Source organism: Solea senegalensis, linkage group LG18, assembly GCF_019176455.1.
Source record: "Solea senegalensis isolate Sse05_10M linkage group LG18, IFAPA_SoseM_1, whole genome shotgun sequence".
Classification (NCBI taxonomy): domain Eukaryota; kingdom Metazoa; phylum Chordata; class Actinopteri; order Pleuronectiformes; family Soleidae; genus Solea; species Solea senegalensis.
In genome coordinates, this window is record NC_058041.1 from 2554281 (window position 1) to 2579040 (window position 24760).

Below are 24760 nucleotides of genomic sequence, written 5' to 3' on the forward strand. Positions count from 1 at the left end.
AACCATTTTAATTGTTAGATTAATGATTAATATACGTAATCAAAGGTTAATTTCGTATATTAATCATTAATCGTGTATCATAAAACATTTCCCATCAAGTTGTAATGAAAACTTCAAACTTTGTATTATTTCTGTCTGTTTTTGTTATTTACATAATTTATAGAAGGTTTTTTTCATTATACGTTGTACTTTAAAAAAAAAAATACATATCGTTCCATCACCAAAAGAAACACTTTTATTTCGAAATAGGTTCTCTTCGTGGAGTTTGCAGGTTCTCCTCGTGGAGTATAAAAGATGTGTGAGTATGAGCGCATGAAGAGATGTTCTGTTGTTTTATTATCGCTTGTACAAAAATAAGTCAAATAAGTTCATGTTATTCCTGTAAGAGTGAGCATTTTTTTCTATCGATAAAATTGAATTAGAATTAGAATTAAATTAAATTAGAATTTAATGCATAGAAAGTTTGTGTAGATGAAGTTTGGAGGGGAATGAGGAGAACATCATCGTAATAAAGTTGAAAGTAATCATTAAGCTCTCGAACGCATCGGTGGCGTTTTCTCCCAGGGTTTTAAAACGCCTCATAACCACTGACCAATCAAAAACAAGCAGGCACAAAATCGTCCAATCACACTTCGCCTCGGTGAAATCATTTCCTGGTTGAGTTCCCATGCTTGTTTTGTGCCTTTTCGCTGTTTCGCAGCACGTTTTTTCACCACATTCCAAGTAAGTTGTATACACACTACACTTAATTAAAGAACATTGTTATGAAATCAATGTTTTGACAAGATAGTTATTTACATTGTGTCTAATATTCTAAGTAAGTTTTTCAGAAAAGTAGACATGTTTGTTTAGTTTTGCTCATGGTCTTCAGCAAGAGCAGGAAACGTTATACAGTTTTACTATTTCTCAACACTATTAGACTGCTGTGCACTTTAAGTAACATGCGTTGTGCTTTTTTGTTTAGTTTAGTTTTGTAGTGAATCATCACATCATGGCCAAAGACAAATCTGTGAAATCTGAATCGCATTCATCCAAACGGAAAAAGTTGGCTCCAGATACAACAATGGATGCTGAGGTCAAAAAGAAAATGAAAAAGAAGCAGGTAGAGGTAAGTGGCACAGTCCCATAATTAGATCACACACACACACACTTAGTGTCCTCACAAAAATGACTGATTGTGTGTGTTTAATGTCGCCCAGGAGGCTCCAGAGCAGATTCCTGATGTCACAATCACAGAAGCTGATGCTACAAAACAGAAAAAGGACAAGAAACACAAAAAGAAAGCAGTGACAGAGCAAACACACACTCAAAAAGCTAAGGTAAGACAATCATTTATTGTAGTTATCTGTAGGGCTGAACAACAACAAAAGGTTTATCAAAATCGCAATACGGTACAATATTTCTTAAAGCCAGAATGTGTGGGAAAATGACCATTTCTAGATGGAAATATTGTGCTGTCCCTATCATCTTCTACTGACTCAGGAGAACATATATCTGCACAAATATCACAATTTCAGTTAAAAATAATCGCAATTAGATATTTATTCAAAATTGTTCAGCCTTAGTTTTTGGTCGTGTTTGGCTGCTGATTTGTGAACTTTTAAATAACAAAATATCAACTTTTGTGTTCATAAAAAAACAAACAAAGGTCTAATATTACATTAGAGATTTGAATTAAAATTTCCTAGATTGCCAGACAATCTTATAGCGATACATCACGGATAGATATCGGTCTAAGTAAAGAAAACAAAACCTTAACATGAAAAGTTAAAAGTGCAGCATTTCTCTATTTATTGACAACATAGAGAACAAAGTGCATAAAGTCTATGTATTGAACGTGGATGGAGCTTTCTCCACCATTGTCCCGCTGTAAACTCGGCCACTTCCGCCCAAGTTTCCCCTTCATTCATTTGAGCAGTGCCGCCATGAAGAGACATCAAGAAGCAACGGGCGGCGAGTGAAACTGGCAGGGACTGTTTTACTTTAGAGCATCAGGCTTATCGATTGAATTTTGACCCTCGTGACCCTAGTCCACAGGTTTTTTTAGAGTCTCTATCTTTGTTATGTATTACTCGATGTGTCTGTTATATGCTGCTGACCTTTATGTGGATGGAGTGTAACAGTTTGTTGGATATTGCACTTGTGGACTGGCACAGTCTGTCACATGCTGCATGGCTGCGGTTGTTTGCAGGCGGCGCACACATGGATCTGCTTGTGCCTGAACTTAGCAGCGTAACCCATTTGCTCCGCTGCTGCAGAAAAAGCTTAATTTTGCGCTGGAAAGTCTCTCCAAGGAAGCTGTAAATGAGCGGGTTCAGGCAGCTGTTAGAGAAGGCTGCCAGCCTGACGGTGTGACCTGTCAGTGGGTAGTCCCGCCACAGCGTCTCCCCGTTTGTGTCGCCTCTCAGGAGGTGGACACTTACAAACACGTTCTCCGGCAGCCAGCAGAGGAAGAAAACCAAAACAGCTGCCGAGATCATCCGCAGGGCTTTCTGCCGCCTGCGGGGCCTCCACTGTCGCCCCTCTCGCTCCCTCTGGCTGCGCAGGAGCACCCTTGCTATTCTCCAGTAGCAGACCACCAGGACGCAGAAAGGCAGCAGGAAACCCATCGTCACCTCGAGCCACTGAATCTGTGTCACGTTGGCAAAGCAGAAGCTGCGTTCCCCGGCGTGCTGAGCTTGAGCTAAAGCAAAAGGCAGGAGCGCGAGCAAGGACGAGGACACCCAGATGAGGCTGCAGCTGAGTCGCGCGTGCGGCCTGCTCCGTCCAGTGTTTCCAGTCAGTGCGATAAAGCGATCAAAGCTCATCCATGTCAAGAAGAAGACACTGCTGTACACATTGACCTGCTGGAACAGGCTCATGAAGGTGCAGAGTCCGGCTTTGTCATAGTAGCCCCGCTTCAGGTTGAACACCTCGATCAGAGAATCGGCCACAAGGATGAGGTCGGCCACGGCAAGGTTCACAAAGTAGAGGTCTGGGGCTGCCAGGCGCCCGCTGTTGTCCAGGTTGACGACTAAGATGAGGACGTTCCCGATGAAGCCGACGGGAAAGAGGAATGTGGTGTAGAGGACGGAGAGGATGAAGCTGATCACGTAATCTTGGTGATTCTCCGATTCTGTCTGAAGTAAACCGGAGACGACGGCCTGTGTGACGTTCAGCTGGAGAGTGACGTTATTGTCAGTGATAATTCTGTTGCCTGTGTACATCGTCGTGTCCAAAATACACCTCCGCCCTGGAGCTGGTGTTGGTGGTAGTTGGCCGTTAAGTTTCCATATTCTTAAGTTTCCTGAGGGTTTTTTTTGCCTCCAGTCGACTGTACAGAGAGGAAAGGAGATTTGCGGACTTAGTATGCATCAGTTTATGGTCATTTGGAAGCTTTATTTAATACTGAAATATCAAACAAAGACTACTTATGATCTTAATTCTGTTTTTTCGTGTTCTGCACCAAAAAGCAAATTTATTGCATGTTAATACGTACTTGGCTGTAATTTTGAGATCAAGAAAAAATATCTCTCTTGATTTATGTAGCATTGTCGTTGCAGATTATTTTAAGGATATGAAACTAATACCAGTGTGCCCTCTCGGATCTCTTTACTGTTACTATTGGATTAACAATGTCAAAAAACTGGTTGTATTGATAATTGTAGCACTTCTTTTGCTGATCACATGGCTTTAATGTTGAATCTCAGACGAGTCAGTTAGCGTTTTGACACGTTCTTACTTTCAAAGATAAAATAATGGATCTAAAACTTACCCGATGCTTCCTTCCTTGCGCTGCACTCGTCCTTTGGTGTTGATCATCATCCAGTGTCTTGGGTCAGTCGCCTGAACTTCTCTGGTAACAGCATATTTACACAAAACAAGACAAACATGAGACGGGGGGGGCGTTCTTGTGTTTTTCTTCATTTTTTCGAAGATTATTTCCCTGCTAACGCTGTTAATTATTGTCACGTTTAAGTGATTATCACTGTGACTTTATTCACGTGAATCAGGTCTGAAATTGTACATGATGTCACCTTATGGAACCCAGTCTGTGTATTAATTTTCCTGCTGGTCCCTGGATTCGGGCCACACTGTGTTGGCACTGATGCGATACGTGTCAGTTGTTCCTGGAACTGGTGTCCATCTGTTGATTGGAAACAGGCAGAAATGTTCACAGACTGTCACTGTTTTTTTAAATATTGGAGAACATTTTCCACTTTTCCAAGACTTTATATTTCCTATGCGGCGTTCTAACAGTGTTTTTCCAGGCGTTTTGTCTAAATGGGCTTCTGTGCAATTATAATTATGTGAAAAGAGTTGTCTTCCAAGAAAAGGGTTTACGTGCTTAGTCGTAGTTGTTGATTTGACAGCTGTGTGGTTGGTGTGCTTCCTGGACTCAAAATTGAGTTTGTTTGGTTTGCTGTTTGGATCAGATGCTTTTAGACATTTATAAAACCCAGACACCCCCTAAGGCATTTTCTTTAAAGGGAGGAAAACTAAAATGCATTTATGCCTTCATTGTCATGTGTAATCTCCAAACAAAATCATCAGCCTCGCTGCCAAAACGTTGTTTTTATATCAAATGATGTCCATGCTGTGTAAATAGAGGAATTTTTTTTAATGATACACAACAAAATGACTGTGCTCTTTTGGAGCAAGAAGACCTGGGTTTTTTGGAACAAGGGCCTTTTCTGAGTTTCAGAATCAGAATCAGAAAACTTTATTGTCATTGTCCAACTCGCATTCAGTGCCGGTATGGAATTACGTATAAAGTAAAAAGTAAAAAATAGAATGTAGAAGAAATATAAAGATAAAAAGAAATTGTAGAAGAAGTATAAATACAAATACAATACTATAACCTACTATGCTCTAAGAATGAAATGGATGAATGAATGAAAGAGAATATTGCACATTATTATATTGTACTGTCGTGGTACTGAATTATTGCACATGTTTATTTAGCAGTTTGCATGTTCTCCCCATGTCCAATGACATGCAGATTTGGGGATTAGGCAAATTGACCATAGGTGTGAGTGTGAGGGGTTGTTTCTCTCTATTGGCCCTTTTCCACCATGGTCCCGGCTCGCCTCGCCTCGCCACGGCACAGTTTAGGCCGCATCTCCACCACAAACATAGCACCTACTCGACGTGGGCGGAGTCATCACTGTGTGAAACTGCGGTGACTTTGTTTTACACACACACACACACACAGAGTGACTAGTGACTTGTAAAGCAATTGTTTTCAGTGTAACTGAATCATTAGAATCAGTTCATTATCAGTATTTCCTCTATGACCGGAGACAGACTCCGCCAGACACAGTCACTGGACTGAAATACAGCAGCAGGGTTTGTGATCAGCAGTGCTGTCGTTAAAAACACCAGAGTCCTCTGTTAAATATTGAGATTTTAGACATTTCCCTGGTAATAGTTGGAGATTAACCCATGTTTTTAGGATTGTTAAATCTTTTTTAACTGATCTACAGTTTGGCATTGTTCGGCTTGATTGAAACACACCCAGGATGGAGGATAAAGCAGTAGAAGGTGGATGGACAAAATGACTGCATACATTGTTTCACAGTTCTGAAGATGCATAGCAAAATATTTATTTCTGTGAAATACAAATATACAAAAAAATCTATTTGGAAAATAGCTTTAGGGTCTGATTTTCAGTCACTGGAGACACTCGATGGGAGAAGGCTCGTCTTATCTATGGGCCCTTTGCACAGCAGCCAGTCTGACAGGTCACAGTAGAAAAAAACACAGGTGTAAATAAACAAACCGACGGCCGAGTTCCATTTAATTTCCTCAGCGTCACACATGTGATAAATAACACCTGTTTGCACGACAAATTCAGAGGGAAACAAACAGCAAAAGCAGGTTAAATCGTTGATTATGAAAATGTCTAATGCGTGCGGTCTTTAAGAGTCTGTCATCTGATGCATTAGTGGAGTTTCTGTCTATGACTCTATGTCCTGCAGCGTGTCTGTGATCTCGATGTGTGGAGCGATGATGTTCCTGTTGGGCTGCGTTCGCCCGGGGCTTCGACAGCAGTCCCTCAGCTGCCTGAACGCTCCGTGGAGACTCTCTCGACACGGCCGGTGCATGAGCAGCACGAGCAGCAGGCTGGCGCTGCTCCCCGAGAACATCACAAACTCGGCCACGCTCAGAAACGCTTGCTCATAATTGCTCAGCCTCTTCGCCGTCACCTTCTCCAGTTGCGCCGCTCTCACCAGCACCACGTTGTAGAACAGCAGACACGTAAACATGACCGCGGTGACGGTCAGGAACACTGGCCCCTCCTCCGAGCCAGAGAGGAAACGTCCTTTAGATTTCCACTGTCGCACACAGCCGCAGATCAGGAGTCCTAAGTGGAGGATGTAGGGAATCAAAAAAGCCAGACACAACTTTGCTGCTGCATATGAAACGCAAGCTTGGGCTGGATCCATAAAACACCTCTGGGCTTCATGGAGGGGATCTCTGGGTCCACGGATCCCAGCCAGCACTAGAGCGATCAGGACAGAAGTCACGATCACGAGCGCTGCACAGACCCCGGGCCTCCGCAGCAGGGCGTGAGAGGGCGGGTCGAGGGTCAGCACATAAGCCATGAGCACTAATACAAACAGGCCACACATAGACGCTGTGTTGATGACGAAGGAGAGAGCGGCACAGTTCAGTGCTGAGGTCCACAGGTAGTCGGGTCTGTGGGCCACAGCGTGGAGGGAGAGCAGCAGGAGCAGCAGCTGGATGCCACAGAAGGCCCAGAGCAGGCAGTCGAGCCAGGCCAAGCGTCTGTGTGCTCTGTAGGTCTGGACGAAGCTGTAGAGCAGGAAGCAGCCCGCCAAGAATCCCAGACCTGCAAAAAAACTGTAGACATAGTTTGCTCTGGAGGTTATGTCGTTAGCCGCGATTATGTCATAAGGGAAGGCAGTGGCGGTAATGGCGGCGGCGGTGGTGGTGGTGGTGTCGTCAATGATGGTGACGTTGATGACAATAGAGCTGTTGGAAACTGGAGGAAGGGTCGATAATGAGTCTCCACCTTCAGACTGAAAAAAGAAAAGAGAGAAAACACCCTCTGATGAAGCATCTCTTTTCAGCAAAGATCAGATCATTTGGTTTCAAGTCTTTTTCACCTCAGTTCTGCTTTTTTCATTCATCTAGGTTTACTTGATTATTCATCTGAGTTTAAAAACAAGTGAATGATCAGTTGGTATTTCAGCTGATTATTGTCTATGAGTAAATTGTATATTTGCTTTATTTTAAGGTGTTGTGAGAACAAACTTTTTTTGTTCTCACAATTTTTTTTGGGCATTTTATGAACCAAATGGAGAGATTAGTCTTTTAATGCACTTTCACTGGCGTTGACTGTTGCTCAGTATATTCATCATTAAATGTTTTTTCCACAGGAACACACTGTGACATATAAACATAGTCCACTTCCTTCCTAAATGAACTCAAACTTGAGCTCATCTCTCAATATATACGTACAGAAACTGTAGCTTGGAGTATTTTACTACGACTGCCCAGTAAGCCACTTTTTTTTTTTTTTATTGCTCAGTTTCACACAAAACAAAGGAACTGTCTCCACGTACCATTTTTCTGCCGTCGTCACCCACTCTCGCCTCCTGTTTTGAATCCTCCAGCCAGACGCTGCTAATTGACTCGAAAGCAGTGCCGACGATGCTCGTTGCATGGACACGACCGCTCACTGTGCGCCTCTTTTATATTTCTGTGGGCTATAAACCCACCAGCATACTTTCAGAGTGACTGCGTGGCCACGTGACCAAAATCTTTTCCTTCCCTCCCTCTTCTTCTTTTTTTCTTCTTCACCATGCCGACTGAGTGTGCGTTAAATCAGAGAGAATACTGCGCCCCTTGTTTAACTTCCCCCGAGAGTAAAAATGCAGCAGCACTCCAGTAATATGCTGTGGTTACTGACACCAGGAAGGAAATTACTTCAGTCAAACTGCTTCTTTATGTCTCTGTCGCCTTGCTAAACATGAATTATTCTCGGGGGGAGGTGACTGCTCTTCATTTCATGAAGAGAGAACTGTGCTTTTCGTTTTCTCTGCGAGTGTTTGTCTGACTCGTAGTGAGAGAAGTTATTTTTAAACGTTGTTAAACGGTGCCTGCTGGGGCCAAACATGAGGCCTCTGAATGCGTCGTTGTAGGGATGTTGTGCACCAAGTTTCTCTTACCACACAGTGTGAATGTGTGTGATGCTGACCTCATACATATGCCGTGAATACAGGAAACTGTAGCTCGACAGGAAGTGATCCAAACATTAAAAAAAGAGTGCACCTAGCTTTCATTTCTCTACACACTGCAGTTTCACACAGGTTTTATACTCACAAGAAGTCAAACTTTGGCAGAAAGATAACTAACTTTGCTTTAAACCATTCATTATACGATCCTGTGGAAGTGGCCGATAATGTACCCAAAATGCAAAGTTATTGTTTTGACTTTTCCTTATCATTCGCTGATGATTAGAGGGAGAGATGTTTGACAATGTTTGGACACAAACGCAGACATAAGAAAGTAGCTCTGTCCGTGCAGATAACTCCCAGGATGCTTTGTTTTGATTTGGCGTGTGACAGATTTCAGATCCACCCTGTTGTCACCCCCCCGAGGGGACACACGAGCTGGAGGGAGAGGAGGACTTGAGTCCCGAGGAGAAGCGGGTCCTCGAGAGGAAGATGAAGAAGATCCTGAAAAAGGAGGAGAAGAAGAAGAAGCTCGAAGCGGAGGGAGAGGCGTCACAGAAAACCGAAGCCTCCGGACCCACCGCACCTCAGCACGCTCTGGATTACCTCACATGGTAAGAACCACAGATCCTTGTGTTGGCCTCAGTATCAATCTGACAATCCTTAAACCCTAAATATCACATACAGTAAATGCCTCACTGAGCACAGACTGTAATGTAAATAAAGAGTATTATGTTTTAGTAGTTTCCTGATGACATTAATAGTAGTAGTATTTCTAGTTTACACAGGGACATAATAGCATGACAGTCCTCAGTATAAATACTGCTTTAGTCGCTGTTTGAAGGTTGTAGTTTATTCTAGTGAGTTGAATTGTCTCTTAAATGAAAGCCAGTTGTCAGCTAAGCAAAAGGAATCTCAACTATGTGTAAGCGGTGGTCATAAAATCTCCAGCTGAGATAACTCAGGTACATTTATTACTTGACTTTAATAGACCAGGGTTTGTTAAAAATGCCCACGTTGCATTGTGGGAAGACGTTCTTTCTTGTTTTTATTGAAACCACATGTCGTCGACTACAACACTGATACACACATCTTTGTTTTTCACCACAATAAACTTCTGAATTATACCAACGACCCACACTGGTTTCTGTGTTTTCTAGCTGGGCTGAGAACCGTACCGCGTGGAAGTTCCAGAAGACCAGGCAGACGTGGTTACTGCAGCACATGTTTGACTCTCAGAAGGTCAAAATTAAACTCCATCAGTTCATACTTATTAACTAGCTTAACTTACATTTTACTCTCTTAAAAAATACTTACTTGATGGCTGAATTTAATTGAAATACTTTTCAGATTTCAGACGATAATTTCTCCGTGCTGCTTCAGTACCTGGAGGGTCTTCGTGGCACGGCGAAGGACACTTCAGTGCAGAAGGCCTTGGCTCTGGTTGAGGAGTCGGGACACACGCCAGATGATGCAGTCATCCAGCAGAGGGCGCACAGAGCCAGAGAAGTTATCCAGCTGCTGTCCTGACCATCAAGTACAACAAGAGGGCATCACATAATAAACAGAGAGACCAAACTCTGATCATCTGTGGACTAAACGTTTAACCAGATCTCATCTCTTGACAAACTGTTGCTTCATGTAGTTTTTGTTTTTTTTAAATGATCCCCATCGAATATTAGTTTACTAAAGGGACAGAAGATGACTATTAGCCTAAAATGTAAAGAATTAAGTCAACGTTCATGGCGACGAGAGACGTAAACATCCAGACCAAAGAAAAAGAAAAAGAGAAACCTTTGGAGAGGAAAAAAAGGTCTGAGGAATGTTTGTACTCGAGTCATGTTTGAGCTTGTTGAGGCTCCAGTGTGAGTGAAAACACTGAGAATAACTGTTCTTACCCAGGCGAGGTATAAACACAAAGAGACCAATCCACATTTATGTTAAATATGTCAATTACAGATTTATATTTGCATGAAAATACAGCACGACTGACCTTTTTTTAAATATGTTTCTGTCTCTGTATGAATCCATACATATGTATAAAGAAACTATCCTCCACCACTTTTGCCTTTTGGTTTGCACATGGAAAAACACTTGCTATTAATTCAGTAGATGTAGCTGATGTACCCACTGTTGCTATGCTAATAGTGTGAGAGCGAGAGCACCAGCTAACTTCTCTAAAATTAGTTCAAAATCCAAGTTCATTTTTCCACACGGTCAGTTCTTCAATGCACATTTAGTGTTGTCACCGGTGACGGGAACAGTGTCCGGTCCGGTGTTCCCAGTCTCCGTTGCTTGGCTCGCTTTCAGGTGACTTTCACTGCGGGTCAAGAAGTCCCGTGTCTCCTCGCAGGTGTTGATTCTCATCTTTCACAACCACTGCATCAACTTTTGCTTCATCTGTGATGCAAGTGGATGGAAGAATACACAACATTACAAAGTCATGTAACTTGTACAATCTGTGATGTGAAACTTTAAAAGGATTCAAAAATGGTTTAGTGATGTTCACTTACTCTGTTTTGACGGAGTATACGGAATATTGTGTTGAGTGAGGAGCGCACGCAGTCTCTCAACCTCTTCCCTCTGCTTTTGGAGGTCCTGTAAGTAAATAAATAGATATATTTATATTAAGTAGTAGTAGTGTACAGTGTTCATGCAGGCCAAATTCAAGCAAATGTCCATTTCCAGGCTTTTCCAGCACCTTACAGCTGTGATAATAATATACATATTTATACAGAACAAACAAGGTTCTCAGGCTCTCCACCTTATGTTATTTCTCCATATAATAAGTCAACTATCCCGTCAGATGGATCAAGGATGTCAAGCACCCGAACAAACTTGATCAGTAGTTAACATTTTTTACTTAAATCTGTATATAAATATATACTGTATACTGTACCTCAGTGCATTTTTGTAAGGAGACCTGCTTCACTGCATCGTCTACATCTTCTGGTAGTTTGACCTTCACTTTTTGGCTCTTCAGGAGACCGGCGTCTTCAAAAATGTCCCGCAAGAGATTGCTGTAACCCTGCAACGCACATGTGCATGTTGTAGTCGTGTACTAGGTGACTATGACATAAATGACAGATACTGGTGTATGAAATCTGCTCCTCACCTGTTCAGTAACAAGAGCTTCATAACGCGCCTGCTCTGCTTCATCCCATTCCCCTTGCAGTTTCTCAGTCAGCGTTGGGTACACTTTAAACCGGAGCACAACACATATATATATATTTTTTTTTTTGTAAATGACAATTATGACAGACTTATACTTCTGATTTTGTGTTGTAACGTTGCTTTTCTGTCTTACCTAAAAGAGAATGTGGATGGCAAACAAGTGGCGTCTCAAAGGTTAGCGAGTAAACACAAGTGCTGGGCTCTGACACTTGAACAAGCTTGCTGCTCACGCCGCAGACCAAAATCGCCTAGAAACATGTGACAATGAACAAGTTACACAACAGAAACTGACTGCATTCACAGTGTCGATTTATTCAAGACCATTCACTTTGAGCTGTTTGTCTTCCATGGTCTTATATTTAAGATGAAATGTGAAAAATGTGTATGTTTTTAAGTACACTAACCTTTGTTTCTCTTTTTCTGGTTCCACAAGTATCCCCGTCTCTCATCCACATCCCTGTGAAAGTGTTGTTTTCTATTTCCCACTCCTGCCAGATCCTGAAAGGTGAAACAAAACGGGGGTTGCTCTCACACAGCAAAGACAAACCTTACTGTCTATTATACAGAGGTAATACTAAGGTAAAAGGTGGGGCGTCTCACCCCAGGATCCCACTGTAGGCATTCCACCTGAACGACTGCTCATGCTGGGTGATGTTGTGAAATGGACAGAATTCATATTTATACCTGGAAAGTGACCAAATCACAGGACAGTCCAGTTTGATGTTACAACTGAGCAGTCAGCGTCCAAAATGGACAGTAGAAGAACAGCTGTGAAAACGTTGCATGGTAAATAAAATAAATACTCACGTGGATTCTGTGAGACTGAAACACTTTCCAGCAAGCTGATGAAGATGCACTGGGCCTGGGGGGAAAACATTAATGTTGACACAGGAGAAGATTTTTTTGAAAGATGCACCAAATATACGGTTTCCTGCTGACTCTGTCAACAAAGCCTATTAAATAATAATAATACTAGAAATAATGAAGATGTTTTGAGTGTTCTTAAACTTATGTTAAAGTGATTCATTCAGGTTACACTCACTTATTTTCTACCGTTTTATCCTCCACATGAGGGAAGAACATTAACAAATTATATGTTGACTTTTGCCTTCTCCCCGTGTGTGCGTGGGTCTTCTCTGGGTTCTCCGGTTTCCTCCCACAGTGCAATAACATGCAGATTTGGGGATGAGGCAAATTGGACACTCTAAATTGACCATAGGTGTGAGTGTGAGAGTGGATGCTTGTTTGTCTCAATATGGTCCTGTGATGGACTAGTGTCCTGTCCAGCGTGTACCCTGCCTTTTGCCCCATGTCAGCTGGGATTTGTACCAGTGCCCCCCCACGACCCTCATGTGGAGGATAAAGCAGTAGAAGATGGATGAATGGAATCATATGTTACAAAGGAAAAAGTGACATTGTTGTTTAAATGAAATGTAGGCTCCAAATTAAGCCAAACTGTTTTACCAGACACTGAAGATGGGGTCACTTTGGGCTGTAGTCTGCTTCCCTGAGACAGAAAATGATTGTTCAACCTGCACACAGAGAAAGAGCTCAGTCAGGAGGGAGCTGATATTAACAGAAAACTGAAACACACACGTGAATGTGTTAAACAAACCCAAATGTGTTTGGCTCCTCGACTATTTTCATTTTCCCTGCAAACCCATGGTTTACTGTGTGGGAACAGAACGAACTGCATGAACAACCAGCAGCTTTAGAGTAAACAAACCCCAAATATGTTCAGCGAAATACAAAAAATACTTACTGAAAAGAGACAAACAGACGAGCCACAACTTCATTAAACTGGATTCTATTTTACATAAACACTGCATTGCTTGTTTTTTACAATGTGCGATCGGCTGCACTTCCTCCCTTGTTGTATTCGTCAGGTGACATGTCACGTGGACAAAGTACGATGTGAGCATGCGCAGTTAGCCTCTCGGGCTAAAACATGCTCTCCACGATACGTCCGAGCCTAAGCAACGAAAACTGTACTTCTGTCTAGTGTATATGACACATTAGGACATAGACAGCGCGTATTGCGGTTATTATTATGAGTTTGTAAAGTTATATTTACAAAATGTTTGGAATGTTAACAACAAATGTTCACTTTTAGCGAATCCGTAGCTTGCTAGCTCAAGGAACGTAAACAGTTGCTGGTCGAGTTTAATGTAAACAGTAATCGGACTAAATCTGACTACACATCCACCTGCTGAAGCATGGGGCGAAAGAAACAAGGCAAGATGGTCCGGAGTGACAACAAGGGCAAAGACAAAAGACATAAACTGAAGGGGAAATCCTTAGAGGCCTTTACAGAAGAAGTGCACTCTACTTTTGAAGGTAATGACACATAGATCTTTCAATTTTCTTTTATATTGTTTGCATTAAGAGATATATATATTAATAATTAAGTTAGTATTTACTTGACATCCTGAGTGTGTCGTACAAGTCAGTGTTCTGCTAAGATTCTAAGGTTTTAATTAATGTTTGGAACAACGTTGCTGCTGACAAACCCAAAACAGCAAGAGGCCTTTTGAAGACTGGGAAAAAGTTCCAATTTGGTTCATTTATTTATCTTCTACTGCTTTATCCAAGGGTTGTGAGGGGCGCTGGTACCAATCCCAGCTGTACATACTGTAGGTTCAAAAGGCAGGATACAACCCTGGACAGGTCACCGGTCCTTCACAGGGCCACATAAACAACCATCCACTGACACCTATGGTCAGTTTAGAGTGTCCAATTTGCCTAATCTTCAAATCTGCATGTGTTTGGACTGTGGGAGGAAACCAGAGAACCTGGAGAAAACCCACACCCACAGGGAGAACATGCAAACTCCATGCAGAAAGGCCCTTGTTCTGACCGGGTCCAACTTGGTTCATTGGGGAAAAAAAATAAAAACAATAGTCAATCATCCCTTAAAACATCTGCTCCCTTATCAAAAACCAGTACACCATTGGTAGTTCATGTTTGAAAGATCTGTGCGGTAAAAAATGACCTGCTTATATAAACACCTTTAAACTCCAGTGTGACAGTCTTGTGTCTCCTGTCTTTTTTTCCAGCAAGTCTTCACTTGGAGCAAGGAGCAGAGGGCCCTCAAGTGAAACTACCTTGTCCACTTGCCATGTGGGAGTTGGGACACTGTGATCCTAAACGTTGCACTGGCAGAAAGTTAGTGCGCAAAGGCTTTGTACGCAACCTGCGCCTCAATCAGAGATTTAATGGACTCATACTGAGCCCAATGGGCACTAAGTATGTTACGCCAGCCGACAGGTGTGTTGAGTCTTCTGCATCATGAACTCCATTGTTTTTATTTATTTTTATTTATATGTTCATTTCGGTCATGACATTTAGATCACTCATCACACATCAGTGTAGTTCACACAATACACATAACCAAAAGGGAAAGTGGGAGAAGCAAAAGCTTATATAGTCCCGCCCCCATTATCATCATACATTACATAATTATTCTTTTCTTATGACATTTGACAAAGAAAAGAAACACTGCATATTTTGATGAAATATGAATGGCACTAGCTTTTGGTTTAAAGCAAATGTCTGCCTTTCTGCACAGAGAGATTGTGGCTCAAAGTGGGGTAGCAGTGATCGACTGTTCCTGGGCCAAACTGGAGGAGACTCCCTTCAGTAAGATGGTCGGAGCTCATCCCAGGTTACTGCCGTACCTCGTAGCTGCAAACCCTGTCAACTATGGCAAGCCTTGCAAGTTATCTTGTGTTGAGGCTTTTGCTGCTACATTCTGCATTGTAGGTAAGGTTTTCACTTCACTTAATCACAACTAAATTGTCTCCCTGACTACCTTTGTGTCCAAATATAAGTTGTTACAGTGAAAGTCTGACACATTTTATCATCTGATTTTGCAGGTTTTGAAGAATTGGCCATGCTCTTGTTGAGGAAATTCAAGTGGGGGACAGTGTTCTTGGATCTCAATAAAGATCTACTGGAACGCTATGCTACATGCCAGTCAGAGGACGAGCTACTCTCTGTGGAGAAGGAGTACCTTACAGCCAAACCAGAGGAGGATGAGTTTGGTAAATCAGGATGAATATATTTAGAGCCCATGCAGTGGTTTTCATACATCTATATGTAGCATTGCTGGCTGGTTATTGTTATGGTTTTCACCCAACATCTGTCCTTTTCAAGTCAAGACATTTCATTTACATTTAGCTCTTATAGACAGCGTAGTCATGACAAACACAATAAAACATAAATAAAAATATTTGCAAACTATTTAATTTAGTAAAATATATGTATATAAGGGTGACATATAAAGATGATTGTTTCCTGCATCTTTACGCAGAGAGGCCTGTGCACTCTTAATGTAAACGTAGTGTTTGCAGACGTAATGAAACCTTTGTCTTGTTCACAGATCCTTTTGATGTCGATTCAGGAGTTGAATGTCGCAATCTCAACAGACGTCCGTGGTAAACATTTTGTGTTTCTCATTGAGGAATTGGAGTGTGTGATAACCATTGATATTTTGTGTTTGTTAACAAATCCTGTAGTAATACAAATGCTTGTAAGTGAATAATCAGTACTGAACCTGCCATTTTAGTGTTTGCAGTTGGTTTGTTAACAGTTTAGTGTCTGCTGTGGTCCACTGTCTGATTTTAATAATAAAAACTAAGCTTGTTGCAGGCAAAATACCAATTATCCTTACACTATTTACATGTTTTGCTGGTTTTACAGTGGTATTATTACTACGTATGTTCCCAAAACTCACCTGTCATTTCTGGGTTTAGTGTACCTGAAGATGATGAGTCTTGTGAAGATACGGACACCTCGGAGGATGACGAAGATGAGGAAGAAGAGGAGAAAACGGAAAACGACGATGACGAGTCAAGAACTATCTCACATCATCGTGAAGTTGAAGAGACTGAATCGGCGTAATAAAGAATATTTCAACTGTCAGTTGTCTTATATTTGAAAAAAGGTCATTATTTGTACAAAAACTGAAGGCTATTTTGAGCTAACAAGTTTTGTAATAAAAATATAAATATTATGAAATAAATAGTATGTTTTTAATGAAAATGCATATGAAATTAATTGACATTTGTCACTTTTTTATTCAATGTGAAGTCTAATAAAAGGATACAAGGTTTTCACAGTGAGAAACCATCATTAAAAGCATTAAGAGTCTGTGTGTCTGCTGCTTCCTCACTAAAATAATGCAACCAGAATACTGTTGGCACATGCAGTATGGCCTCCATGCTCTGATTTCTGGACTGATGTGACCAGATACATGAGGAAATCTTTGTTTTTTCAGTCCCAACTGACATTGTTTCAATTGATTGATGATTCCACAGTAGTCCTCGATATAATGTTTTGCAAGTCTGACTGCTGCCAGAAAGACAGGTTCATGGTTCTCCACAGAATCCAAGTTGATTAAATAGAGGATATTTATTTTGTTGTGAGTTTCTAATTTGTATCTAAACTGTAAAAAAAGAGGATATTCTATTTAATGTGTGATGGATGTGTGAATCTTTTTAGGCACTTTATTTTTCAAATCGATGTTTATTAAATACGTAGACTTGATTCACTTTCGTCCATGTTGTTGCTCACTGTAAATTCGTGTTCTTGTGAATTGTATGAACAACAAAAGCATAAAAAAAAGTTGATTTGTTGAGATGAAATGTCATAGAATACAGGTCCAAACACACCTATAGTTCATGTCTATTGCGATATTTAAATATCAACTTCTCCTGTGTGACTCCATCCCTGTCAGTAGGTGAAGTAGTTGAGTCGGTTGTAAATGTGGCGAGGGGGGCGGACACAGCGGGACTCTCCTCTGCTGTCCTGCGTTAACATTGTTGTGGAACGACGTCACAGCTCGAAAATGAAGGCGCAGAGGCGGCCATTACTGGAGCTTCTCTAATTATTTTATTCCAAATAAATACTCGAGGAAAACTCCCATGGCAAGAGCTACAAGTCAGTTGGTAAGTGTTACAACTTTGACGCGAATGGCAATTCGAAGCCGGTGTTGAAAGCGTACAGTGCAGCGGCTGTTTGACAACAAATAGTTAGGTCGGGCCTTGAGCTGAAGAGAGCGGTGCTAGCCGCAGAAGATCGTTCAACGCTCACTAGCAAGGCTAGCCAGCTAATGTTTGCTAACTCCACACTTCATAGTTTGCGGCGTAGATCGGGGTTGTCCATCTTGTGGCTTGTTACGCGATCAGTTGTCCCCGTGAAACATTCAGTGGTGGTTTCGAATGTGCCGACTCTCGCTGTTTTATCAAATGTACGGCCATTCCCGGGCCAGCAACTGTTGGCTAAGGTTAGCTGTTACGGGTTCGCGCTTTCGAGCGATGCTGTTGCTTGCTAACAAGCTAGCATTAGCTTTTCGCGCTCCACCTTTGGTCAGGAGGTAGCATTATAAGGTTAACACGCTGTAGTTCAACTGTCAACCTGTTAACTTCACAATTTTGCCACCCACGTCAACACAGGGACATTAAACACCACTTGTAAACATTTCGTGAAAGGGGCATTCTGTAGTAAAGTTACTCGTCGGTTACCTGGATTGCTAATGTTAGCTAATTGCCTGAATGTTAGCGTTAAGTTTGTAATTCGCTGTCAGCCATGGCCCGGCATTATTTGACAAGGCAGCAGGAGCTAATGGTAGCCTGCTAGCAGGCTGTAGTTAGCAAAGAAAGTTCGCACAGGCCTGTTGTTACAGGAGTACTAAGGGGTTGGTTAACACTAGCTATGGTTTTCTGACAATAATGTCATATTTGAGCAATAGTGATGGACCAATACGTAGCTAAAAGAAGAATTGTCAACCATTCAGTCAAGTCCGGATAAGTCAGCTAAATGGCCACACCTTGGTTTTGAATGAGAAGGAGCTAGGCCAAATGAAGTAACTTAGGTTAACTTGGCTGTAAGTGAATTAACATAGTCTCTATAAACAGTTCCTCAGTAAGTTAAGAAACAAGTAACGTTTACAGAAACCAGTATCTGTTGGAAACCACAACCTGGCGCTGTGTTATATTTGAGTAGTGAACGATCAATTGGTAGGGTTGTCGTCAGTGTTTGTTTGCGTTATTTACATGTAAATTGAATGAGTTCCATTCAGTCGTGGTCGTAAGTACACTTGTCACATGAAGGCAATAACTTCGGCATTGACGGGTTGGGCAGTCAACAAGCCCAGACGCTGCTTCTCCGATTGTCGTTGCATGTCCTCATCAACAGACTTTGTTCCTCAAGTGGTCTCACTTTTACTTATTTATAGACCATGATCCAGATTCTCATTAGTCCTTAGATATATACGTATTTTATGGTAATGTCCGACAATCAGTACACATTATACGTGGCTGTTTAAGCTCTCAACATTTTTGTGATTTTGCGGCATTAATAAATAATAAAGCATCACCTAAACGGTAATACAATTATATTTCCTCAAACAGATCCTTTTAACAAATTGTCATTTGTGGCTGCTGTCAGTGTTTGTTGTTATTCTTACTGTAATATTTAATATTGTTCTCAAGTAGATGCTAGATAAGATTGGCTCAAACTTGTATTGCCACGGTGATGGAAATTGGATTTTACATCGGTATAAATGGCTCCCCATATTTCTCAACTGAAGATTCTTTATGTATTTCAATGAAGCATAACAACACCACACTGACTGTCATATTCTCAATGCTTCCCCCTCTTGTTTCAGTATGATGTTGTGCCCATTCAGTCCAGTGTTGTCATCTGTTCCTGCTCGCATCCATCAATGGTAAGAAACCACCCTGACTCCTGCTCGCCACTTGCTATCCCAGGCGCAAGCAGTAGCCACTGTCCCAGCATGGAGGGCTCAGCCTCAGAGGCTCGTGCAGTTGGAACGTCTGCCAGCAGTCAGGTCTCAGACCTCCGCGCACAGCCAGCTGTGCAGACCCCTCAACCACGCAAGAAGAAACCAGAGGACTTCAGATTTGGCAAGATACTGGGAGAGGGCTCCTTTTCAACAGTATGTAACCTGCATTCCACTTTGTTTCTGAATTATAGCTGGGAAGATGTTGCTACATGCTAGAATTCTTTTTCTTTTTCCAATGTACTGGGATGAGTCATCCTCAGTTAATTTGAGGTGATATGGCAAAACATGGCCTAAGAGATACTAGAGCTCTTCAGTTTGTCAAGGTGTTTTTTTTCCTCTCTTTTATCCTAAGGTTGTCCTGGCAAGAGAGCAGGTAACAGGGAAAGAATATGCAAGTAAGTACTAATGCGTGCACACATTTTGTGAATTAAATTGGCAGTTACAGTGTTGTCAAGATGGAAAATTAAAATGTTCTTTCCTCTTTTCCAGTTAAGATTTTAGAGAAACGCCATATTATGAAGGAGAACAAAGCCCAGTACGTGAAAAGAGAAAGAGATTTGATGTCAAATCTGGATCACCCATTCTTCGTCAAACTCTACTTCACATTTCAAGATGATGAGAAGTTGTGTATCCTTTTAACAGGGCCAATTTGTCATTGTGTTTTATATATTAATCAGTTTTCAGTTCCTTGTTTTTCTTAGCTGCATAGTTTCTTACAATGTGTTTCTGGTAATCACATTGATCCTTAACTAGCTGTTCTTAGATTTTGGTCTCAGCTATGCTAAGAATGGAGAGCTCCTGAAATACATCCGCAAAATTGGTTCTTTTGATGAGACCTGTACCAGATTCTACTCGGCTGAAATAGTTTGTGCTCTAGAATACTTACACAATAAGGGGATAATACACAGGTAAGACTTGTTTGGTTGTGTCCGTTATTGTATTTCTTTCCTTTTTGCTTATTCCCTCATAAATTACCTGGTCTTTTCAGAGATCTAAAACCAGAGAATATTCTCCTAAGTGAAGACATGCACATCCAAATAACAGATTTTGGGACAGCAAAACAGTTGTCGTCAGACAGTAAACAAGGTATATCAACTTTACCTTCTATTTGAGTGATTCATTCAGTAGTATTGTTTCTGAGAGCATAATAAATGTAAATGTTTTCATCATTTAAAATAATTGTTCTGCTTTGTGGGGCAGCAAGAGCAAACTCCTTTGTTGGGACTGCACAGTATGTGTCTCCAGAACTGCTAACAGAGAAATCAGCCTGCAAGAGGTAACTAGGTTTGAATATCGCACTGCTGATAAACCTGAGAATCACTATGTCTGTCTGATAAGTACAGTATCACGTCTTTAATAAATAAATTATTCCTCTCATAGCTCTGATCTCTGGGCTTTGGGATGTATTATCTATCAGCTGGTAGCTGGTTTACCACCATTCAGAGCTGGGTAAGTACTAGGTTGATGTCATTGTCCTCAGTTGGTTTTCATTCATTTATGCCTCTGTAATGCTTGACCATGTTGATTTGATATTTTACTAAACTTGGATATTTTTACCAATACATATTTTGCTCAGGATTATGACAAATACAATTAAGTTTAAGTCTGTTTATTGTTCTTTCCCTCTTGTGTGTTATGTATTACAGAAATGAGTACCTAATATTTCAGAAGATAATCAAGCTGGAGTATGAATTCCCTGAGAAATTCTTCCCCAAAGCCAAGGATCTTGTCAGACAGCTGTTGGTGAGTTAAGTAATATCACCATCTAAATCTCTGTCATATCTGTAAGGAAATTAATTGTATTTATTAAAGTATTTGTTGGGTTAATTACAGAGCAGAGCTTTTCTATTACATGTAAATATATTTATTTCTGTTTTTCCCTTTAGTCACTAGACCCTTCCAAGCGGATTGGCTGTGAAGAGATGGGAGGGTACGACCCTTTGAAGCAGCATCCGTTTTTTGATACCATTTCTTGGAGAGACTTGCACCTACAGACACCCCCCAAGCTCACCCCCTATCTGCCAGCTATGTCTGAGGATGATGAGGACTGCTATGGAAATGTAAAATAATAATCTAGATATTTTCCTTGTGTATTGTTTGACTATTATTTGAAAGCTTACGTGACTTCTCATTTATCTTGTTTCAAACCACAGTATGACGATCTCCTGAGCCAGTTCAGTAACATGCAGGTGGCCCAGTCCAGCTCATCACACTCCCTGTCACCTCACGAATCTACGCCCCCTCAGCGGTCAAGCAGCAACATTGAACAGTACATCCACGACCTGGACAACAACTCCTTTGAGCTGGATCTACAGTTCACTGAAGAGGAGAAGCAGCTATTGCTGGATAAACAAACCACCGGAAACCCCTGGTAAACCCCCTCACTATATGTTTCACTCCTGTTTACATGAGTGCATTCTCTCTAAATATAGGCTTTTGTGTATTTAGCCTGTGTAATAGAATTGTGAAAGAAGATTCAATTATAGATATTTTGTAGGTAAATGTGGAGTAATCAGTAGAAGGGGGCTGATGGTAATCTGAATTTTCTTATTTACACAGGCACCAGTTTGTGGAGAACAACCTGATCTTAAAAATGGGCCCAGTGGACAAACGAAAGGTGCGCAAAATGGAGCCAATGTGTTGGAAACTTTTACAGTACATCATTGTATTGCTAATATACAGTGTTATCCAAAGGCTGTTCGCCTTCCCAAGTGAATTAGAAAGTTGACTCGATGTTTAGATGCAATTGTAGCTGTTGTATATTTGGTTTAGACTTATCAAAGCAAATTAACCATTGTTTTATGATGTAGCTGTGTTTTCTAGCAACAGATGAGTGGTTGAATTGACTTCCCAGGCATTGCTCAGCCTATTACAGTATAGGAAGTAAAGGGGAATTCCCTGCTGTGGTGTGGAAAGTGTCTTTGGCCTAACAGCCCCCTCTGTTGGTGAACTACAAATATGTGGATTTTATTGCAGGGTCTGTTTGCTCGTCGGAGACAGCTGCTTCTTACTGAAGGGCCACACCTGTACTATGTGGATCCTGTAAACAAGGTCCTGAAAGGGGAGATTCCTTGGTCCTTAGAGCTACGACCTGAGGCAAAGAACTTCAAAACCTTCTTTGTTCACACGGTAACTAACCATTTATTTCAGATATCTGCTCATTCCATTTGCAACATGTTGATAGCCTCTGTGGTTTTAATGTAGTTTACTTTTTTACATGTCTTTTTCTTCTTTTTTGATGTTTGCAGCCTAACCGAACATACTATTTGATGGACCCCAGTGGAAATGCTGACAGATGGTGCAAGAAGATCCAGGAAGTGTGGAGAAAGATCTATCAGAGGCACCAAAACCCTGGCCTATAGGAGCACAGTTCCTCCTGTGGCCACTCCTCTTTAGCTCCGAGGCCAATCACTGAGCAGAGTAAAACCCTCTTTAGTGCCCTCATCACCGCAGTGTAAACAAACTCTTAGAGACACTGGCATCTAGACCTTGTTTGTTTTCCTGAGTAGAACCGTGGGGAAAAAAAATCAACTTTGGATTCAGGGTTGCTTTGCTTGTTCTTTGTGCTCTCTGTGAGGCTTCTATTGCATTTTCCATGTATGGATGATAAGACTGCCACCATGCACATCTGCTTTTTGTACAGTCTGCAGGAGGAATAAGAAGGGTGAGGTTGTCCTGTAGAGTGATACAAGTGTGGGTACCCACTAGGACTATCTCAAATGCAAGGACTGGTTTCCTGCTTCAGTACCATAACCCAAATCTAGCTTTTATGATCCAGAGCCTATACTGTTATCTTAATTAATCCATAATCTAATCCTTCATCATACATGAAGCTGTAGTCAGGCCCCAGTTCTAGTGCATATACTCCGTAGTTGTAACTAATACTGTATGCTGATACAGTCTCATACGTTTACCAAACTCAAATCTTTTTTTTTTTTCTTTTTTTTTCGTCAGAGCCAAATGTTCCCATGGAATCTTATTTTTTTGTCTCTTGGTACTTGCTTATTGCAGGCCAGTTTAAGTCTTTATGTAACAAAGCAGAATGCTGGTCTGCTGTGAGACATGGTTCTGAATAAGTCTCTGTACAAGTGTGGGCCTTCCATAGCCATTAATGGGGATGTATTGCTTACAAGGGGTGGGTAAACATGCCACTAGCTTGTACTTTCTAATCATAACTTGCTTATCTTTCCTGCATGACCAGTTTCATAGCTCAGTCTTGTCCGCTTCTCTCCTAGGGCACTGGAGTAATAGTTTATTCAAGTTTAAAGGTGGGTATTTTTTTTTTTGACTGCATTGGCAACCATTGCAATTATTATTATTATTGGATGATCTGGCTGTTATGTACCATTCACTGGCTATTTCTTTGTGGTGTGAATTATTTTTCAATGGGAGAGTCGGCTCCTCTTCATTACGTCCTGTTGAAAACCAAATCTTGTGTGCTGACCACCCCATGCTGAACAGAAAACTTCATCAAACTGAGATAACAAACATACTATCATTCTCAGAAGCAATCACAGTAAAGCTGTCGTCCTCGGACAAGGTGGCAGAACTGCCTCGTTAGGCTCATTAGCCTGTCCTTTTTGTTATGTTTTCATTCTGACGTTTGGCCCAAAACAAAGTAAAAAAAAAACATTGATTCAACTTGTGCTCTTGTTTTAGCAATATGTATTTTCATGATGCTTTTAATTTTTGACATAATACCTTAAGGTCCTTCCCAAAGGTCCTCTTCCTTCAGCTGAGTCTGTGTGTGCAGTGTGTGACTGGAGTACAGGTGAATAGGACCCTCGGGGCTCGGGGTCCGATGTGGTTGGATGTCAGTTCAAGGATATCTATCTGATCCAAATAACCGATGAAATTGCTGTATCTGTCTATAAGGTTGCGAAAGCACTAGAGACGTGTTTTCCTCTAGTTAGAAAATTTGTTTGAATCATGTCGATGGCAGTCGGTTACATTGTGTATGGAACACTCTACCTGGCTTGTAACTGACTAGAACTGTGATGTACAGATGATGTATTATTAAAATCTGAAGCAAGTAATGCAATGATATTAGGATACAGTTTTTGTATTTTTATTCTTGTATAAGGTTATTTGATGGCTATTGTTTAGCCTCTAGTTCATTCTGTGTTATTTAAATTCTAATATATGAATCATATTTGGATTGAAGTCATGTTCAGGGGCCATGTTGTGTATGTATTGAGATGTAAAGCCTTTGAATGTGAATAATTATTGTAAACTATAATATTTTACAGCTTTTTTTTTCTTACTATATCATACATTTTCTATTTGCTCAGTGATTTAATCATATTCTGATAATTTAATGAATCTGTTCATTCTCTCTCTGATTATTTGTGCGCTAGGTCAGTAGATGTTGAATGATGAATTTTCCACTTAATGCTTGGTAGTCCAGTAATTAAAGCATGTAGGGATTTAGGCATACAAATAAAGCCATGTGTCCTGTCTTCTGTTAACAACCACGGTCATGACAGTGAAAACGGCGGCATCCAGTGGCAATGGCATTTCACATTTTTTTTGCTGCATGTAAATAAAGTACCGGCCCGTCATCATCGTCTTTGTGTCGTCGAAGTTACTTTTACAG

General features: G+C 41.1%; 5 protein-coding genes across 6 annotated transcripts; 3 read left to right on the top strand and 2 right to left on the bottom strand.

Moving 5' to 3' along the window:
* Positions 1-638: 638 nt before the first annotated feature.
* LOC122758959 (uncharacterized protein C7orf50 homolog) lies at positions 639-9972 on the top strand. 2 transcript variants are annotated; one of them, XM_044013373.1, is made up of 6 exons: positions 639-723; positions 970-1108; positions 1200-1319; positions 8577-8797; positions 9344-9425; positions 9534-9972. In XM_044013373.1, the coding sequence occupies exons 1-6, from the start codon at positions 668-670 to the stop codon at positions 9711-9713; spliced, it is 798 nt and encodes a 265-aa protein (XP_043869308.1). In that variant the 5' UTR covers positions 639-667; the 3' UTR covers positions 9714-9972. The 2 variants fall into 2 exon arrangements, with proteins under 2 accessions (XP_043869308.1, XP_043869309.1); XM_044013374.1 differs by having other exon boundaries at positions 643-723; positions 965-1108.
* LOC122759143 (G-protein coupled estrogen receptor 1-like) lies at positions 2085-3247 on the bottom strand. The gene has a single exon (XM_044013727.1). The coding sequence runs from the start codon at positions 3204-3206 to the stop codon at positions 2085-2087; it is 1122 nt and encodes a 373-aa protein (XP_043869662.1). The 5' UTR covers positions 3207-3247.
* A 145-nt stretch (positions 9973-10117) lies between the features above and the next one.
* gnptg (N-acetylglucosamine-1-phosphate transferase subunit gamma) lies at positions 10118-13254 on the bottom strand. Its single transcript, XM_044013369.1, has 11 exons — positions 13120-13254; positions 12973-13027; positions 12822-12889; positions 12165-12219; positions 11958-12041; positions 11762-11855; positions 11491-11605; positions 11299-11381; positions 11083-11211; positions 10697-10781; positions 10118-10583 (listed from the first exon to the last, which is right to left on the bottom strand). The coding sequence occupies exons 1-11, from the start codon at positions 13184-13186 to the stop codon at positions 10501-10503; spliced, it is 918 nt and encodes a 305-aa protein (XP_043869304.1). The 5' UTR covers positions 13187-13254; the 3' UTR covers positions 10118-10500.
* Positions 13255-13282: 28 nt separating this feature from the next.
* Positions 13283-16508, top strand: tsr3 (TSR3 ribosome maturation factor). Its single transcript, XM_044013372.1, has 6 exons — positions 13283-13694; positions 14414-14624; positions 14926-15119; positions 15233-15400; positions 15739-15793; positions 16112-16508. The coding sequence occupies exons 1-6, from the start codon at positions 13574-13576 to the stop codon at positions 16257-16259; spliced, it is 897 nt and encodes a 298-aa protein (XP_043869307.1). The 5' UTR covers positions 13283-13573; the 3' UTR covers positions 16260-16508.
* Positions 16509-17171: 663 nt separating this feature from the next.
* pdpk1b (3-phosphoinositide dependent protein kinase 1b) lies at positions 17172-24725 on the top strand. Its single transcript, XM_044013393.1, has 14 exons — positions 17172-17305; positions 19027-19317; positions 19517-19559; positions 19654-19791; positions 19928-20072; positions 20153-20250; positions 20365-20440; positions 20545-20613; positions 20811-20907; positions 21051-21224; positions 21318-21535; positions 21724-21781; positions 22141-22293; positions 22413-24725. The coding sequence occupies exons 1-14, from the start codon at positions 17282-17284 to the stop codon at positions 22524-22526; spliced, it is 1698 nt and encodes a 565-aa protein (XP_043869328.1). The 5' UTR covers positions 17172-17281; the 3' UTR covers positions 22527-24725.
* The last annotated feature ends 35 nt before the right edge of the window (positions 24726-24760 follow it).